This window comes from Bison bison, unplaced genomic scaffold (genome assembly GCF_000754665.1).
Source record: "Bison bison bison isolate TAMUID 2011002044 unplaced genomic scaffold, Bison_UMD1.0 scf7180017864029, whole genome shotgun sequence".
Classification (NCBI taxonomy): domain Eukaryota; kingdom Metazoa; phylum Chordata; class Mammalia; order Artiodactyla; family Bovidae; genus Bison; species Bison bison.
The window spans coordinates 2,667,062-2,679,944 of NW_011494601.1; the positions used below are offsets into that span (position 1 = coordinate 2,667,062).

Consider the following 12,883-nt stretch of genomic DNA (forward strand, 5'->3'; position numbering starts at 1 on the left):
CGCCCACCCCTCCTCACAGCTAGGCCTCCTCCACCCCGGGCCTCGGGCCCTCAACACCCGCCCCTGCTCTCGGACAGGTCCCGGCGCCAGGCCTAGCCCCAGGCCAAGGCATGTGGTGACCCCAACTTACATCCAGCGAAGGCTCCGGCATGTCAGATGCTCCCTGCGCTCCGGCCTGACCCTCTAAGGCTGAGGAGGGGTTAAAGGTCAGGTCGCTGTGTGGATGGTTGCCGGGAGCGGCCTGTGGCGGTTGCCGGGGAGGCTGGGAAGGAGGAGGAGGAGCCCCACTGTGATGTAATGGAGGCCCTGACTGGCTGCTGGGGTGTGGGACGTGCAAACCTTGTTGTATGGAGGGATGGGGCTGGTCAGAACTGCCAGCGTGTGGCATCTGTGGAGGAGGAGAGAGCAGGAAAAAGAGAGGTGAGGTGACAAGGTACAGCGACGAGACGCCTGGAGAAATGAAAACCAAACCAAACCAGGAAAATAACAAACCCCCAAAACAAAGCCACCCCTCTACAAAGCTGAATGCTTTTTTTTTTTTTCCCCTCTGCAGAGAAACAAACAAACAAAAATCCTCCCCCCGAAACCGCCTGTCAGGGAGGCTGAGGCCACGTGGGGCCGGGAGAGAGGCGGCCAAGGGCTCTGAGATGAGCGGAGACACTGAGACCTCGGGGTCCAGGCAGGCCCCTGGGAGCCCCTCTGCCTCCCTGGCCCGGACACCAGCACAATGAACAACAGCAAGGGCAGGATGGAGAAGCGAAATGGGCACGTGTCCAGGGGGCAGGGAGGTGGGCAGGAGCGCTGCTGGCGGCGTGCTGCAGGCCCGCGCTGGGCTGGCGAAGAGCAGACATGGACGACAGCATGGGGCAGGCGTGCAGCTCGGGGTGGGGGTCTGCGCCCCGACGTGGGCCCTGGGCTGGGGGTGATGCTGGGCGCACAGGCTCCGGTGCGAGCTCTGCCTGCTGCCCCAGGTAGGGTGTAATTGAGCCCATGGAAAACGAGCAGACCCGGGGCTTCCGAATCCTGCCTGCTGGCCGCCCACCGGGGCATCCACAACATGCTTCTCTCATAGACAACCTAAGGACCCACCCCCCGCCCCACGTGCACAGGGGCTGTGGGCGGGCAGGGACACAGGCGTGAGTGAGTGAGAGTTACACTTCCCCTGTTGGTCTGTTTGCTGCCTCAAGCAGTCCTGCCTGCAGAGCTCAGATTCTCAGAGTGAAAGGCTGAGTCCAGGTCCTGGCCCCGTCTCCGGCATTCCCCAAGCGACGGCCCCAACGCCCGTCACACTCTGCTAGTGCAGGGAGCTCCCTGATGGGCCAGGCTGCTTGCTCACTTGGAATGGGCAGCCAGGTGGCCACTTGTCTCTGTGGTCTTTCATTACCCTCCTCCCCACCCCGTCTTCTGGGCCACACAGAAATATTGACACTTCCTTCGTGGGTTTGCAAACAGCAGCCACACCGTCCCGATCTCCAGAGAACCCAGTTCCTCTTCCTGTTTCTCCTAAAAGTTGTTTTCCGGGCCTTGCTGTGGGCCGGCCTCTGCCCACAGTTCGGGTGGCCCCCTGCAAGCACTGCCCCTACAGCCCGGAGCCCTGAGAACAGGCGATGTCCACATGACCTTAAGGCTGGTGACCCTGGGGGAACATGTGTGGGATGCAGACGAAGAAGGACCAGGAAGGGCTGGAGGGACGGCCACCACGGCTGTCAGTGTGAGGCCAGCCTGTGACTCCTCCCCACGCCTGCGGTGCTCCACAGTGACTGCTCTGGGAAGCGGGGGGCAGGAGGGGGCTCCACACACCTGGAGCAGCCCAGCCCTAGACAGACAGTCCCCTGGATCTGCTGACACAGCTGCCCTGTTTGGCCCTGACATCTTGCTGGAATTATCTCGGAGCCTGGAGGGGCGGGTGCTCTCTGGTGCTGCCGACACACCCATCAACCTCCCACTTGGCACAGGAGAGCCCTTGGGTGAACGAGCGCCTGCTTGGGGCCCTCCCACTGTGCACTGTGAATCCTTCTGGCCTCGCGCTCAGCCGGGCGAGGCTGCTCTGCTTGGGCAGGTGTGGGGGGTTGGTCGCCTTGTGATTGCACCCCATCACCTTGTGCATCTGTACTTCTGGGTCTAGTCACCATCTAACACAAGCCCAGAAACGGGCGACGATGGTGCATATTTGAGAAGCATCCTGGGGGGCTGTGGAGTCAACTCACAGGCTTAGGTCCCTCTGCAAAGACCCCAGGCAGCAGAACTGACAAGGTAGGAGAGAGTCTTGTTGGACAGAGGAAGGAAACACTGCCCCCGTTGCCATGTTCGAGTGTTGGGAATTGTGAGGACTCAGAAGGTGCCATGTGAATATGGGGTCAGGGGGTGATCTGGGTGACTCCTGGGCATGGAATGCTGAGATCCTGGGGAGCAGGGCTAGGGAAGGGGGCCAGGAGAAAGGCTCCCAGAAATCAGAAGCCCCACAGGGCAAAAAGTAACTTACAAAAACATGGCCAAAGGCCTGTGAAAGCAGCTGTTTCTGATGTGGCATTCTGGGTTCCTGTGGGCAAGCTGCTACAGCGCCCCTTACTCAGAGTCCTGGTTAATAGTCGGTCTGGCTGAGAATTAGTGGCTCTGGTGTACAGGACAATCTCCTGGCCCAGTGGCAGAGCCAATTCCATGTCAAGTGTGGGGAACACAGTACAATCCAGAAGCCCCTTCCTTCGAGGCCACACCGTGGAGCATGGAGAGCCTGGAGAGGTGCCTTTGGGTACAGGCCCAACCCCACCGCTGGGCACTGACGAGACCCCCTGGCCCCTTCCCTCTGGCAACTATGACCCAGGACCTACTGACAGGCCCTCCGTGACTGCCCCTTAGCTAAGATGAGAGACACAAAGAATAACGGAGGCCTCAGTCTTCAGTGCCTGGGCCTCAGCTCTCCCAAAACACTAACTGTGTTTCCTCCATCCAGGCACCACCAGAACTTCTGCTCCATGAGCACGGGGCCTGCGTCTGTCTTGCTTGCAACTGATACAAGGCACAGCTGGGAGGTCAGGCTCAGAGAATGCCCACTAGACCAAGTGGGATCATCTATCGCCGCCTAGATGAGGACCTGGGGGGTGGTCAGACCTCCCACCACTGCTGTTGGGGCCACAGGAAGAGAAGGGACAGCACAGGGCACCTCACCCAAAGGAGCTTTCTCAGCAATAGAGTGTGTGTTAATATGTGAAACAGGATGAGAAGTGAATCCTCTTGGGATAAGTAGATGTCCTCACTTTTCTTTTTGAAGAAGGAGGTAATCAGACTCTCAGGGAGTAAAGTGATTGGGTTTGGGACAAAATTCTAGATGGCTGGATGGAGCTATGATAAGTCAGTGTAAGTGTGTGTAAGAGGGGACGGCATGTCTGTGTGTGTGCGTGTGCATGTGTAAGATGTGTGCCATGTGTACGGCAGTGTGTGGGCCTGTGTGCGGGGTGTGTGTAGGCATCCGCACGTGTGCATGTATATGCAGTATGTATGTGCAGGTAAGAGCCTGAAGTTTCCCCCATCTGAGAACCTGATGTCCTGGGTCAAACAGCCAAATCCAGGGATGCTGTTGAGCCATGACCCAGCCTCAGTTAGGCCCCCCACTCCCTCCTGAGTCCCCAGACTCAACTCTCCACCCTCTCCTTTGCCTGGGAGGGAACTAGGCAAACATCAGAAAGGTCCAGGGGAGCCCTCTGTCCCAAACAGCCCCACACTGGGGCTGGGGGCACCGGGGAGGTGGAGGGTCAAGGGCGAGGAACAGGTACTCACAGTCTCCTGCATGGGGTGACTGAGGGGCTTCTCGAGGGTGGCCATGTTGTTGGGCATGTCCGGGGGGTGGGAGAGCTGGGGGGGCCCATGCATGAAGTCGTTCATGGACGTCCCGCCGGGGTTCCCGTGGGGGAAGTCAAAGTTGCCATGGCCTTGGTAGTTGTTTCCTGGAGATGGAACCAGATGGGGAGGGGTGTCATCCAGAGGGAAAATGCCCCCCCACCCCCTGCCCAGGGAATCAGAGTGTGGAAACGAAGAACCCAGGCCTAACCCCCTGCAGGGCTAGGGTCGGCTCTGGCAGCTCAGACCTCCAGGCTGTATGGTGGGGCCCAGGGTGGCCTTCTCCTGTGGTCCTTCGCACCCCCAGGTGTCTGCTGGTTTACAGCTACAAGCAGGGCCAGCGTAGGGGGACGGGGTGGGTGGGACTCCTGTTGGCAGAGGGTCCTAGAATGAGGCCCAAGTCTGAACTCTCTACAGGATCTGCTGAGCTAGCCCCCAGACCTGCTCCCCTGCAGCCACCACATGCCTTCCCTTCATCACTGGTACGACCCAGGCCCAGAGCAGGTGGCCAGAATCTGCCCAGTAAAAAAGGAAGCCATGTTAGATTTGAGAGTCCACCCTGAGAAGTCAGCTATCTGGCCCCCAAGCCGCTGCTCCCTTCACCGTGTGCTGGTGGCGAGAGCTCAGAGGATCAGCACGCTGGAAAGCTGGGCCCCTCAGTACGCTGTGGGACTCTGGCTAGGTAGGCTAACCTCTCTGGGAATCTGATCACTCTGGAGCTCCGGGGACCTGAGGGCAGGGATTCCGTGGGGTGCTGCCATCCCCAGCCTTCTGGGGGGCAGGGAGGGTGCTCTCTGGGAACCGAGGGCAGTGCAGTGCAGCTGGGTCTGGGTGGCAGAGACAGTGAGGGACAGTGACGGTGACCTCGGCGGCTGAAGGCTGGTGCTCCAGGCTCCTGGACTCTTGTCTCTCAGAGGGTGGCAGAGTCACAGGGACAGGACCAATATGCAGACCATCGGAAGGAACACAGGGGGCCTGGGGAAGGGCCAGAACTCAAGGGGCAGGTGGTGGCAGCGTCTCAAGCAAAGGAGCTCGGAAGCCCCTGAGATCGGCAGGCGGCCGGCCCGGGAGCTCCAGGAGTCAGGAGAGGAGGCTAAGCAGGGTGGGGTGCGAGGGGCAGGAGGCTGGCTCACGGGGCAGCATCTCACGCATGCCTTCCCAACTGGGTACCAACCCGCAGGGCTGGACGGAACCAAGCAGTGGGACGGAGAGGGAAGGATGGCGCTGCACCCAAGGCCAGCGGTGCGGTGTTTCCGGGGGCAAGTTACCTCTGCCTCTTCACACTACAGCTTCCCTGCACCTGCCACCATCACCCCAGAAATCCTGGGCCCCTGCCGTGGCTTCTCCCTCCCTCCTCATCGGCCGTCACCCACCTTGGCTGCTGTAGTCGCTGGAGTTGGTGCTCCCAGGCGGAGGCGGGAGTGGATAGGGGGACGGGCCAGGGCCCAGGGCGGCGATCATCTCCATGACATTGGGCATGATCATCTGGCTGGGACTCATGGTCTTGAACCTCTTGGAGGGGATGCCATCAGGGTCATCTTTAATGTGTAGGTCCGACTTGATGGGCACTGGCCGCCAGCTGCACGTGGGGTCGATGGTGACCTCTTCAAACTCGGAGCTGGGGGAACAAAGGGGCAGAGCTGGGGTCCAGGGTACCAGGTTGTAGACACAAGAGCCTCCAGCTTGAACAGACTTTGTGATGCTCTCATCCAGGCTCCCTCTGCCCCCATTCCCATCACACTCTGCCTACAACAGAGGTATGGGAGACTTTTACATCGTTGGAGAGAAGGGGAGACTGAGGCTAGGAAAAGCAAGTGGCTGTGCAGCTGGCCCCAAAGCCTGTACTCCCGGCATGGCCACCACTGCAGGCATTGTCAGCTTCCTGCTCTGACTGAGCGTAGTCCTTTCTGGAAAGTTCATTTGCCCCTAGGTAAACAAGTCCTTAAATTTGCAGAGAGGTGAGGAATGTGGGAAAATGGTCTGCCGGCCCAGTGGGGGATAAATTATCAGGGGCAACCATGTATGCTCACCTCATACCATCAGGGCCCGCATTCTTGCTGCCCCCCCCACCCCTTCCCCACGTGGAGAGGCCTACTTACTGTTGGATGGCATTCAGGATGCCCCACATGTACTGATCCACTTCCAGGCCCTCCAGCAGAGCGGTTTTACTGGAAAAGAAGAGAGGCAGGGCTTGGGTTTGGCTCCTGAATCCTAAGGCGTGGAGACATAGCCCGCTCCTCCCCACTGTGTCCAAGAGACTCGGCGCCTGCCTCTGGTTACTACTGGGGCACCAACAGGAGAGGGCAGCTTTGCAACAGCTTGGTACAAGGGGACTATGCACTGCCCCTGTAATCTGAGCCCCTCTGCTATGCATTTAGGGCAGGTGGGAGGTGGCTGGATCCCATAGAACAGGCCCAGAACTCCTCCCACAGCCAGGTGACTGTGCTTATGCTGAGGCAGGTGTCACTTACTTGCACACAGGACACCTCCAGGTCCCTCTCTCACAGTTCAGCTGCAGGTATGACTCCAAATCAAAGCACTGCAGAGGCCGAGAGACAAAGACAGATGAGCCCAGGGCCCTCAGAAACCACTTACATGCAACCCGAACTGCCTCTGGGACCCTCATGAAGATGTCCCACCAGGGAGGGAGACAGGTGATGGAGAGATCCAGGGCTGGGGGGCTGGGTGGAGTGATAATCTTGCCTATTTTCTGCTGTGCATACAGCCTATGGGCCACACCAAGTCCCTGCAACGCTGTGCCCGGCCCTCCTCATACCAGCCCTGTGCACCAGATGACCCATGGCCTCCGAGCAGCTTTCCCCTGCAGCCGCCCCTCACCAATCCTGCCCCTCTCACTGGCCGAGCCCACGCAGGGAGGACACACCCCATCTGGTTCATCAGCATGTATGAAACAAATTAGACAACCAGACGTCCCCTGCCCCCGTTTTCCCAAGGAAAGAGCTTTTGATGGAGGGGGGCTCCTGACCCACTATGAAGCCCTTGGGGCCTGTTGTGAGAGGGTGAGGGCTGAGGGTGTGGCTGGCCTGGCCCCAGGGTAGCTCCCACCCAATGCGTCTCACCCTCTAGGGCTGCCTGTGTTTAGCCACCCAAACTGTGACCAGGCACTCAACCCACGGCCACTTCCTGAGCACGTGCTCAGGGCAAGGCCTCAAGACGAGCCGGGCAGAGATGCCCCTGCTCTCAGGCTCACATCAGCCATGGTGGCCAAAAGGGCAGTATTTCCAGCTGGCTTATGACATCTGCCAGGGCTGGGACTGTCTAAATCCAGTTCTGGAGCCCTCTGGGGCTCCAGAAGAGGTCTCTTTAATTCTTTCTCGCTCCTTCTGAGAAAGGAAACAAAAAGAAGTGAGTGGCTACCTCTCCCATTTATAGACATCATGACAATTGTCATTATCTGTCATATCCAAAGAGTTCTGTAAGTTGGACAAGGAAACTGTCCCCATGGCCCAGAGGAGGTACTGAGGCTTAGAGGGGAAGAATGAATTGCTATGATGGTGCATAACCAATGAAGCCTGAATTCCAAGTCCCCAGCACTTTCATTTTGGGGGTGGTGGCTCCATCCTCTTATTTCTAACCTTGTTACTACTTCATCTTCTGTACTGTTCACGTCTCTTGGTTCATAGGGAAGAAGCAGGTCCCACCAGTGAGGTTTACATCCATCCTAACTGCTCAATAGAACCTCCTGCTGCTGCTGCTGCTAAGTCACTTCAGTCGTGTCTGACTCTGTGTGACCCCATAGACAGCAGCCCACTAGGCTCCCCAGTTCCTGGGATTCTCCAGGCAAGAACACTGGAGTGGGTTGCCATTTCCTTCTCCAATGCATGAAAGTGAAAACTCAAAGTGAAGTCGCTCAGTCCTGTCTGACCCTCAGCGACCCCATGGACTGCAGCCTTCTAGGCTCCTCCGTCCATGGGATTTTCCAGGCAAGAGTACTGGAGTGGGGTGCCATTGCCTTCTCTGAAAACCTCATGAGACTTCCTCAAATCCAGAGAAGTTAAGTCCTGACACTTCAACAGCTCGTTGACGATTCACAAATCAGATGGACCTAGCTCTGAGTACACAGAGAAGTTGCTTGAAGGATAAATGATGTCAGGAATGAGTGAGTGAGATCAGCTGCTAATGGCCATGGCATCCTTCCAGGGTTGGAGACAGCCCTGCTGCCTGCGCCCGCCCCATCACCATCCCAGCCAGGTTGCAGGAGACTCCTCCCAGGACCGCTCACCTGGACATGCTTGCAATCATGGCCTCGAGCAGGCAGCTGGATGCGCCGGAACGTGATGGGGCACTTCAGAGACACCTTGATGGCTGTCTGCTCCACGCCATCCTCCCCATTGAGGGTCGTGTTGCCTGATGAGGCCGCCACACTGCTGAAATTCCGCTTGACTGTAGGGTGGAGGCAGAAGTGGATAAGAAGGGCAAGGCTGTCCTGTACTTCCCCCACTCCCTCAAGTGGCTGATGCACACCCTGGTTCTCCCTAACACTGGGAGGTCTCAAAAATTGGTGCAGGGCACCTTGGCCTGGGTGAAAGCGAGATCGGCACGCTGGGGGCCCGGGGATGCCCAATACTCTGGAATGACACTCTTCGGGTGAAAAGTGTGAAGTGTCCCTGGAGGTGCCATGTCGTCAGCCCCCCAGTCTCTGCAGTTCATGCCCTGTGTCTTCAGTAGGAAGGCAGGACTTTCTGCAAAACCTGCAAAAACAGTCTGGCACTTCACTGATTTTCTGGGTCAGTGGGAGAGCCCCACAGGCACTTCTGCACTTAGTTCTCAGAGTGTGGAAATGGCCTGGCAGGATTCTAGGGCTCAGCATACGAAGAAGCACATTTGAAGAGGGTGTAGGAATACTTCCCACTGCCTGCATGGTGCCCCCGACCCCAAGTGTCTGCACCTGGGACTCGGAGCCAAGTCCCTCCCTCTCAAGTTAGGCCTGGGCTGTTGAGGTAAGGAGTCCAGTCTGCAACTGACCTCTGTGCTTCCCCCACAATGAAGAACCCTCTTCTCCAGTTCCTCCCATCCTTCCAGGTGATCACCTCCAGGGAGCCTGTCCCGACTACCTACACCATGGTATCTTGGTTTAATCTGCCTCATCTCCTGTGATAACAGCACCGTGTACTCATCTGATTGTCCCCACAGCCCGAGGAGGGGCACTGGAGGGGAAGGGGGAGGGGCTGGTGCCAGGGGACCCTCAGGGCCCAGTGGTGTCAGGCTTGAGGGACAGTGCATGCGGAGAGACTGGGGTCTGGTTCCAGCCCTGAGCCCCCACTCACTTTTCGTGATACAGTGCTCCGCAGGCAGGAGTCGCTTCTTGAGCAGGCCTTGCAGCACGGAGCGCACAGAGGGCCGGTGGACCAGCTGCAGCACAAAGAGGTGGGACTGCCAAGAAAAAGCAGAGACTCGGACCCTGCCATGTGGCTCCCATGCCCACTCACTGTGTGCCAGAGGCTAAACACAGCAAAGGGCCCCACATCCACAGTGATGCCCTGCTAGGAGAGGGTCCCTGGGACCTGGGAGAGCCCTAAAGGACCAGGATGTGTCTTGGGACCTGTGATCTGGGGACCTAGAGAGGGGTCACTCCCCAGGGACAGTGGGTCTCCACCAAAGCTGACTCTGATGCTCAAATAGCAACCCCCACCCCCCGCCCTCACCAAAGGAAGTCACAGGACACAAGGCATCAGGATTGGAGCCAAACACTTCCTACCCTTGCACCCTGCTGTTCCCCATCATGCCTACTCCACCCTTCCCACCAGAGGATGCTGTCTTCACTCCTCCAGGAAGCCTTCCAGGACTGTCCACTCCAACAAGCCCCCACAAACTCCTCACTCTGACAGCATCCCTAGTCCTGTGACCCCTATCTCTGGGTGGTCTTGAAGCCCCAACCCTCATGAGGGCTGGATCAGAGCTCTTTCTCCTCCAGGGGAGGCCAGCAGGCACAGGCAGGTAAACTGCAATTCCCAAGCAAGCCCTGAGTACCAGACCCTGATCCTGGGGGAGAGAAGCATGGCTCAGACGTGGTCCCAGATCAGTGAGTCACAGGTCAGGAGACACACACACACACACACACACACACACACACACAGAGTTCTGAGCTAGCACTGCTGGGTGATCCAGGGAGGGTGTTAACTCCAGACTTGGTGGAGTTGGGTCTGAGGGAAAAAGATGATTAGAATATAAAAATTTCTTGCAAATGAGGCATGAATGCAGCCTAGCTTTGAGGGAGACACAGAACTTCCCCAGTGGAAGAAGGTGGTGGGCATGGGGGCAGGTGGTGTCCAAGAGCTCCGGGAGGAAGTGGTGCAAGGCTGTAGTGCAAGAGGGGAGAAGGCCAGAGCATGATGGCCTGAATTTCATCCCACAGTCCCGGGGGGGTGGGGGGCAAGGACAATGGCACATTTCTGGGGTACTTCTAAAAGATCACTCCGGGAGCTGTGGGGAGGGGGACCCCAGGCCATGGCTGACCCCACGGGGCGCTGAGGGTCCCCCACCCCCCACCCCCGGCACACTCACGCAGCAGCAGGCGGTAACGGTGATCTGGATGGTGTTGCGGCCTGGCTGGCACACGTGCTTGAGGTGCAGCGGCTTGTGGGATGTCTTGTTGTCCCCACGCTCGATGGTGAGGGGCGTGGCGTTCACGCTGACCTGCACTGAGGCCGGCCAGTTGGTGTTCATCTGCCGGTCCTCATGGTGGTAGCACTTGAACTGCAGCTCCAGGTCAGACCTGGGGGTGGGGCTGAGGCTCAGGGCGGCTCTGCTAGGGGGCTGCCCGGGGCTTCCAGGATGCCTGGAGGGGCCACACACCTCGGCCTCATCACAGCCCCCGTCAAGTTGCCCAGGACTCTGTCTTCAGCCATAAAGTCTCCTCTGACCGCCTCCTCTCTTCTCTCTCACCCTGAACATTCCCACTGCCCAGGCCCCCCAACCCCATCAAAACCCATTCCAACAACCCCAGTGCCCCCAGGACTCCCACACACTGTTTAACCATAGCCCCACGGCTCTGGCCACTGTCTCCCAGCCCCCTGCACGTAAGGACAGAGACAGAAAGGACACTAACTCAACGAGACCAGCTGGAAGACTGATTATGTCCTAGGCTCCTGTGGAAGAAGCATCCCAGGCCAGGGCCATGTCTGGTTCAGTCCCCGCATTCCCCTCCATGGTGGGCCCCAAGGACACAGCCCTGAAAGAATCCCCACAAACCCAGCAGGGGCCACACATGCGTGAAAGGTGAGCAGGGGCAGTAGCCAGGGCACAGGAGGTCTCGGGTGAGGGTATGCACGGGTAAGGAGTGGTGGGTGAGCAAGGCCCCTGCACGGGCGTCTCTCCTGCCTGAGTGTGCTCCCACGCCCTTATGCTCACCCTGGCTGTCTCAGGCCTGCTCTGCAGCCCGATCAGCCTGATCAAGGCAATGGGCCAGCTGCGTGTGCACAGCTGTGTGTACACAGGTGTGTGTGTACAGGCAGCCGCTCAGCTCAGACACATCTCATGCCCTCAAGGTGCTCAGCGGGCAGCTGAGTCCTGGCAGAGAAGGGACCGAGGGTGGAGACACCAATGGGTTCTGGTGTCTAAGAGGTCTGAGCCCAACTCCCAGTTCTGCTTCTTGCTACCTGTGCGGACTCACCCAAGCTAACCACTTCTCTGGCCTCAGTTTCCTCACTGTCAATGGGGCAAGCAATGCCGGCTCATAAGATCAAAGGAGATCAGGTATAGGAGGCTCAGAACACAGAGCCTGGGCTAGCAGGGGGCCTCTAGACCTGATGCTCCAGTGCCGGATGTTTGAGCAGCAGCCCCGTCCAGTGGCCAGCTGCTCGCCTGGTTCAGGAAGGACCCAGCCCTGCTCTGGCACCTGTCTATATTCCTGGCTCTGGCCCCATGAGCCACGGTCAGGGGCCAGCTTAGAGTCCCTGCTGGAATATCCTGCTTCTCAGCCTTTAGGTCTCAGCTAGCCACCGTTTCCACTGGGAACTTGTCCTTGAGCACTTGCTGAGGGCCGGGCTGAGTGACAGCTGACCCCCACGCTCGGGCCCCGAGGCCAGGGCAGCTCTGTCTGCCTCCAGGCACCTGCAGGTTTCCTGTGACAACCCCAAGGCCTTGCACGCAGCAGGGCCCAGTCAGCGATGCTGAACGGGTGACGGTGTCCAACAGATGCCGCTACCACCTCTCCCAGGCGAGGCCGCCTCCCCCTGGCGTGGGCCGTGCCGCACGCTTACACTCACCTCCACATCAGCGTCTGGTGGACCGTGGGCCGCAGGTGAAAGACGTGGTTGCTGACGGCCAGGTTGTGCTCCAGGCGGAAGGGCTCCAGCACCACGCCGTCCCGCACGGGGAACGTGAGCCGCAGCTCGTCATTGTGGTTGGCTGCACAGGGGAGGAGCCGGTGAGCCGCATCGCCCTGGCCGCCGTGGCACCTGACACGCGCCCTTGGCTGCATGCCCCGCGTTGTGTGTGTGAACAGGGCCACAGCAGCCGGGCACAACAGACAGCTCCTGGCATCTTCTGGTTCACTGGACCCCATCCTGAGCATCCCTGCATCCCAAGTCCCACGTATCCTGTTCTTGTCCCACCTGCAGTCTGCCCTGGAAGCCCTGAAGACTTCTCCCAGTCCTTTTGCACAGCTGAGAGCCACTTTGCCTCCCAGCCTCCCACTGCTCAGGCAGGGGGGAAGGAGGTCTGCTCTCACACCCTCCACTCTTCACACGCCCAGCCCACACAGGCCAGCAGCCAGACTTCCAAGTCCCCTGACTCCTGGTGTACTCTGAGGGAAGGGGAGTCTGGGCATGTGGAGGTGTCTGGACAGAGGAAGGGAGGACGTGAAGGAGAGGGCGGGCGCTCACCTGGGGGCGGCGGCAGAGCGCTCATATTTGGCTTTATGTCAGGCGGGAAGGGTGGCTTAACGTCTTGGCTGGGCGACAGGTATGGGGGGATGCTGCTTCCGGGGGTCATGGGGGGCGTGGGGTTCCCTGGAACAGGTGAGTGGGGGTAGTTTGCCACAGGAACTGGCCTGGGAGGCTGGAAGGAAAGAGAGACCATAGATAGG

General features: G+C 59.0%; 1 protein-coding gene across 8 annotated transcripts in view; it reads right to left on the minus strand.

Annotated features, from left to right (window-relative positions):
* The window catches only part of ZMIZ1 (zinc finger, MIZ-type containing 1), a 216,823-nt gene that overhangs the window by 4,958 nt on the left and 198,982 nt on the right, over window positions 1-12,883 (minus strand). For 6 of the 8 annotated variants that reach the window (XM_010834167.1, XM_010834169.1, XM_010834170.1 and 3 more), the window contains 10 exons: window positions 12,681-12,855; window positions 12,063-12,204; window positions 10,360-10,570; window positions 9,123-9,228; window positions 8,078-8,238; window positions 6,306-6,373; window positions 5,934-6,002; window positions 5,208-5,452; window positions 3,775-3,941; window positions 131-388 (listed from right to left, as the gene is read on the minus strand). In XM_010834167.1, the coding sequence (XP_010832469.1) occupies window positions 131-388; window positions 3,775-3,941; window positions 5,208-5,452; window positions 5,934-6,002; window positions 6,306-6,373; window positions 8,078-8,238; window positions 9,123-9,228; window positions 10,360-10,570; window positions 12,063-12,204; window positions 12,681-12,855 (1,602 nt within the window). The other 2 variants (XM_010834172.1, XM_010834173.1) reach the window with 2 other exon arrangements.